Raw genomic sequence first — 5469 nt, 5'->3', positions numbered from 1 at the left:
GGAGCAGCTGGTAGTTTCGAATTGCTGACCTTGCAGTTCGCAGCCTGATTTGTAACCTCTACGCTACCAGAGCTCCTTGTCTACCCTCTAGCCCATGAATAATTTTCCCTCCCTCACCCTTGTAACCATTATAGATTGTTTCTTTCATCAATAAAACATTTTTTTAAAAAACTTTTTACATTGGTCTCATACAATGTTTGTCCTTTTGTGATTGACTAATATCACTCAGGGAGTCCTGGTATGACACTGTGGGTAAATGCGCCCCACTGCAAAGGTTTGTTTGAACTGCAAGCAGCTCACCAGCTGCTCCTTGGAAACCCTATACAGGGTTGCTATGGGTTGGAGTTGACTCTAAGGCACTTAACAACAACAACAACATCACTCAGCATAATGTCCTGCATATTCAACCATGTGAGATATTTCACAGATTCATTCTTCAACATTTTGTAATAGCCCATTGTGTGTACGTACCAAAGTTTGTTTGACCATTTTTCTGTTGATGGACATTTAGGCTGTCTCTAGCTTTTTGATATGTCTCTTGTAGACAGCATATTGAAGGATCTTGTTTTATTAATCATTCTGCTCCTTGTCTCTTGACTAGTACATTTAATCTGTTTACATTCAGTGTGATTATCAATAGATATGAATTGTTTGTTGTTATTTTTCTGTTTTTGTGTGTGTGTGGGGCCTACTGGATTCTTTATTCCACATAATTTTCTATGCTGAATTCATTTTATTTTGTAGGTTTTCTTTTCATTTCTGTTGTGTTAATGCTTACTAAATCTTTCTGATTTTCCTCTATTTATTTTGATGTGCAGGTGTAAATTCTTTGCAGTTACCCTTTAATTTATTAATTTTTTCCCCTTTAAGTGTTTTAAGCACAGTCTGTTTTATCTTGAAATCAACTTGACTTCCTTGCCATTTGGAAGTTCTATATATACACTATTCTCTCTTTGTCTTTGTAGTTGATTTCATTATACATTGATATCGCTGGTTCAGTCTTGTAAGTTTATTTTACTTTAAATACTTTATTTAATTTATTTAAATACTATAGTTATTTACTTTATTTAAATTTAAATATCTGACTTGATTTCTGGTGGTGTTGTCATGTGTGGTAATACCAGGTTGTTGTCTGCTGTTGTTAGTTCTTAGTTCAAAGAACACCCTTTAGCATTCTTGTAAAGTTGTTCTGGTCTTTAATTTATGTGTATCAGAAAATGTCCTAATTTCACTGTTGTATTTGAAGGACAGCTTTGCTGGGTATATAATTCTTGGTTTGCAATTTTTTTCTTTCAGAATCTTGTATATGTTATCCCATTGCCTTCTGGCATGCATGGTTTCTGTTGAGAAATTAGAACTTAGTTTAATTGGCTTTCCTTGGTAGGTAACTTTTCATTTTTCCCGAGCTTCTTCCAGGATTCTTTCCTTGTCTTTGATATTGGAAAGTTTAGTTATGACATGTCTTGGCAATTTTCTTTTGGCATCTATCCTGTTTGTTGTTCATTAAGCTTCTTATATACTTATCTTCTTGTCTTTCATAATGTTAGGGATTTTCTTCCAATAACCCTTCATCAATTTTCTCTGTGCTTGTCTCTTTCTCTTCTGGAATTCTGATCACCCATAAAATGTTCCTCTTCATGGTGTCCCACATAACTAATAGGCTTTTCTTCAGATTTTTTAATTCCTTTTTTATTGTTCTTCTAGCATACTAGTATCAAGAGATTTATCTTCCAGATCACTAATTTGGGCTTCCATTGCTCCACATATACTCCTTTGCCCTTTTAATGCATTGTCCATTTCTGAATGGATCTTCTGGTTTTCTAATTGCAGGTTTTGTATTGTTTCAAAATTTGCATTTATTTTATCTTGTTTGCTCTTGTAGTATTTTCCTGAATTCTTCTAAAAATTTTATTGTGCTCTCATTGTTTTCCTCAAGCTTTCTATCCATCCTTTGAAGGTACCTAATAATCATTTTCTTAAATTCTTTTTCAGTTAGTTTCACAACTTTTTCTTCTTCAGAATCATTTTCTGGCTCTGCATCTTGGTCATTTATTTGAGGCATTTTCTCTTGTTTCTTCATGTGAACTAAAATTGTCTGTTTCCAGAGCATTGTGGGGTTTTCGTATTTGTAGAAACAAACAGTGCAGTTGTTCAACCCAGAGGGGAGAAATCTCCGGGCTGCTCCTGCAATTCAAAAAGCTCATGAGGTGGTTGTCAAAGGGATGTGACAGCAAAGTCCTGGCCCAAGTTGGAGTTCTTATTGGCCTCGTTGTCATCTATGTTCTGGGCACTCAATCTGGAAGTTGTTTGTGGGGACCCTTGATGGAGCTGGTTTCAGAGAAGTTGGGGGCAGTGTGCCTGGTTAAATGCTGGCCTGGTGGCTCTGCAGGATTTGTAGGTCTGGAGCCAAGTCCACCTGAATCCAGAAATGAAAGTAGCACACTAAACTGTGCAACTGGCTTCCAACTCATACTGATGTGGCTCCAAACTCCCAGAGAGCAGGGTCTGCATTGGACGTGATGAAGGTAAAGAAATTTGATACTGTGAGCAAGCATAAATTGCTACAATTTGATGAACTGGATCTTTGCTTATGGATGCAGTTGCTCAAAATTTCAACGAAAATAGGATTCTTCATATCAAGGATCAAACCTGTTTCTTCAGTGCACTGGTTGATAGGGACAAGCAATCTAGGCATTGACTACCAAAAATGGAATATAAAGGCACAAAGTGGCTGGCTTATAAGCATTCATGAATATGCTTAGTTTCAGAATGAGGGAGTTAGGTAGAATCGCCACTAAATAATTTTCCTCTTTTCCAGATGGATTTGGTGAAAGGGGATGGAGTATGATGGTGATAGGATTTCATGATTTGATTGTGAATAATTGTTATAAGGATTAGTTGCGGTTTTCACAACTGTAATTGTAGAATTTGTGTAACTGAAAGAGGGGAGTACGCTAAGCAAAGATTTCTAAGCATGTGTACCTACTCTAAGCAAAGATTTCCCCTTTTCCCTTCCTTTCCTCTCCTGTAACCACTATTAAGCTGTCTGTACACATTTGCTTATTTCATGTAACTGTTGTTAAGCCTTAGAGTCAGTCTCAACTTGTATTAACATTGTATAGGGTTTCCGAGGTGCAGCTGGTGGGTTTGAACCTTGAGGTTAGCAGTCCATTAGTTTTTTACACCATGACTCCCTGATGTAACTGGGATCACATATTGTTTGTGCTATTGGAACTGACTTATTTATCAGCATAATGTTTTTCAAGGTTCATCCGTGTTGTAACATGCATCAGGACTTCATTCTCTTTATGGACGAGTAATATTACTTCCTTACCTTTAACAAGCATTTAAAAAAAAAAAAGAAAGTACTAATTTTTTAGGGTCTTGACCTGGGGCAATGGGACCACTGATTTCTTCTTGCTGTTAAATTATGAAATTCAAACTTTTCAATATCATATTTAACATTAAATTTTACTTGACAGGTACCACCAAGAGAAAAGCACAAGGTCCAAGGACTCAACTCTGTATCCTAATTCAGCCCTGAACAAACCGCCCCTTCCTGGCCAAGGTGCTTTTCGGCCCTTACCTACCCTCTCCAGGAGGAGCAGTCAGTTCACACCAGGGCGGGCAGTCACCGTGCCATCTGAGGCAACAAGCACAAAAGAACCCCTGGGATTTGTGGATCACAAAGACTCTCTGGATGAAAGCTCTGTGAAGTGTAGTGGGAACGGAAATGAGTTTCATTTAGGAAATTCCTCCCAAGCCTCTCTTTTACAAAGTAACGGAAGCCTTGAGAAAAAGGAGTTTGAACTTCATTTGTATATTGTTTCCACAACCTCCTCAATATTCCTGCACTTAAAAAGTTCATGGAACAACTATATTATAGTAAGTGTCTTCATAAGTGAGCCTCTCATTGAGTGATGCTTTGTAGTGCATTTATGCCTTTACTGTTCTTCTGCTTACTTTGGAAACTTAACCTTGGGACTAATAATATTGTGAAAGAGAAAATGCACTTGATAATTCAAGAGGCGGCTTTATTCAGGCTTTTGTAAAGGGAGAATGTTCATGAATAAAAACGTCTCAAAAAAAAGAAGGAGGCCTACAATTTTACAGAAGCAGGTAAACAAGAGAGCCATTGACCTGTTTTAGGAGTCCTGAGGAAGGGTTGAGGCAAGTCCTGAGAATATTTGAGAGCAAGGCAGTTTTCACAGTTAGCTGTGGATATTTCTCAACTATAGCTATTTCTTGAATGACAGGGCTCCGATAAAGTTTGTGTTGTCAATAAATTTCTTCTCTTTCTTAACAGCACTCTAGAATGTAGGTTCATGGAAACCGTTCTCATAGGATCAGATAATTGTATCTAGAAATCACCTAGTCTGAGTCCCTGATTTTATAATTGAAGAAACAGAGGCACAAATGTTTTGAGTAATTTATTCAAATGATATAAGGAGTCAGTCCTCTCATTTAAACATCTTTCTACTGTAACAGGACCAGTTTAAAAAAGTAATTTATTAAAAGAAGAATATGATCCTTCTCAATGATCTTTAGGATACATACTATTTTTTAATTGGTCTTCTAACAATGATTTTAAGAAACATGAAAGATTATTTCACTCAGAAGAAGCTAGAAAACAGGAAGTCTTAGAAATGGGTAAAAACTGGGAAAGACTACAAGTCAATTTTAATTTTTTTCTCATAGCACAATCCAGAAGACCTCAAGTACTTAAATTTCCTCTCTAAATTTTTAATCACTTTCTCCAAATTCTGAATGCCATGAATTAAAGAGAAAGCCTCTTCCTAGTAGAAAAAGCAAAACTTATTGATTTTTAAAAAGTCCATGTAAATATTTCAAAATAACAAGTAGATTAAAAAAAATTTTGAAACTACTTATTGCTTCTGTGAATGGACTAACTCCCAGCTTTAGTACTACTTTTTAATTCTATAGCCGAGGCATGTGAGATTGACAAACTCATAGACTACCGTAAACAACCCTTCCAATTAATACAGATTCAGTAGCAATAACTAACACTGATTTGTATTAGCCATAGAATATGTTCTGATGTTTTAGGTCTATTGACTCATTAATCTGCACAGCCCTATGAGAAGTAGGACTGTTATTCCCATTTTTTTAGATAAGGAAGTTGAAGCATAGAGACATTAAATAATCTGTGCTAGGCCACACAGATGGAACTGGGATTTGAGTTCAGACAGTCTGATTTTTTTCTATGACAGTTGAAATAAATGTGGGTCGAAGGAGATTATGAGTTGGTTACCTACTACAATTAAAAGTAATATTCTACCTTTTGAAAGACAAAAATGAATAGATAAAGATTTCGTATGTAAATGATGATTCAAATCAGCATTCATTCTAGTAATAATATGACATTTAAAAATTCATGACCTTTTTTGTGACATGTAAATTTTTTGGCCAGGTTGGCCACTCTTGGTTGTTGTTGTGGTGGTGGTTAAG

The 5469-nt window shown here is 36.1% G+C and overlaps 1 protein-coding gene across 1 annotated transcript in view; it reads left to right on the top strand.

Annotated features, from left to right (window-relative positions):
• Positions 1–5469, top strand: part of LOC102813636 (chromosome unknown open reading frame, human C12orf56) — an 87863-nt gene that overhangs the window by 34839 nt on the left and 47555 nt on the right. The window contains exon 4 of the mRNA XM_006859607.1: positions 3483–3885. Within this exon, the coding sequence (XP_006859669.1) occupies positions 3483–3885 (403 nt within the window). The remainder of the gene's footprint in view (positions 1–3482; positions 3886–5469) is intronic.

The sequence above is a fragment of the Chrysochloris asiatica genome, unplaced genomic scaffold (genome assembly GCF_000296735.1).
Source record: "Chrysochloris asiatica unplaced genomic scaffold, ChrAsi1.0 scaffold00033, whole genome shotgun sequence".
In the NCBI taxonomy this organism is placed as follows: domain Eukaryota; kingdom Metazoa; phylum Chordata; class Mammalia; order Afrosoricida; family Chrysochloridae; genus Chrysochloris; species Chrysochloris asiatica.
Note: the sequence above shows the minus strand (reverse complement) of the source record. Positions and strands in the feature narration are given on the sequence as shown.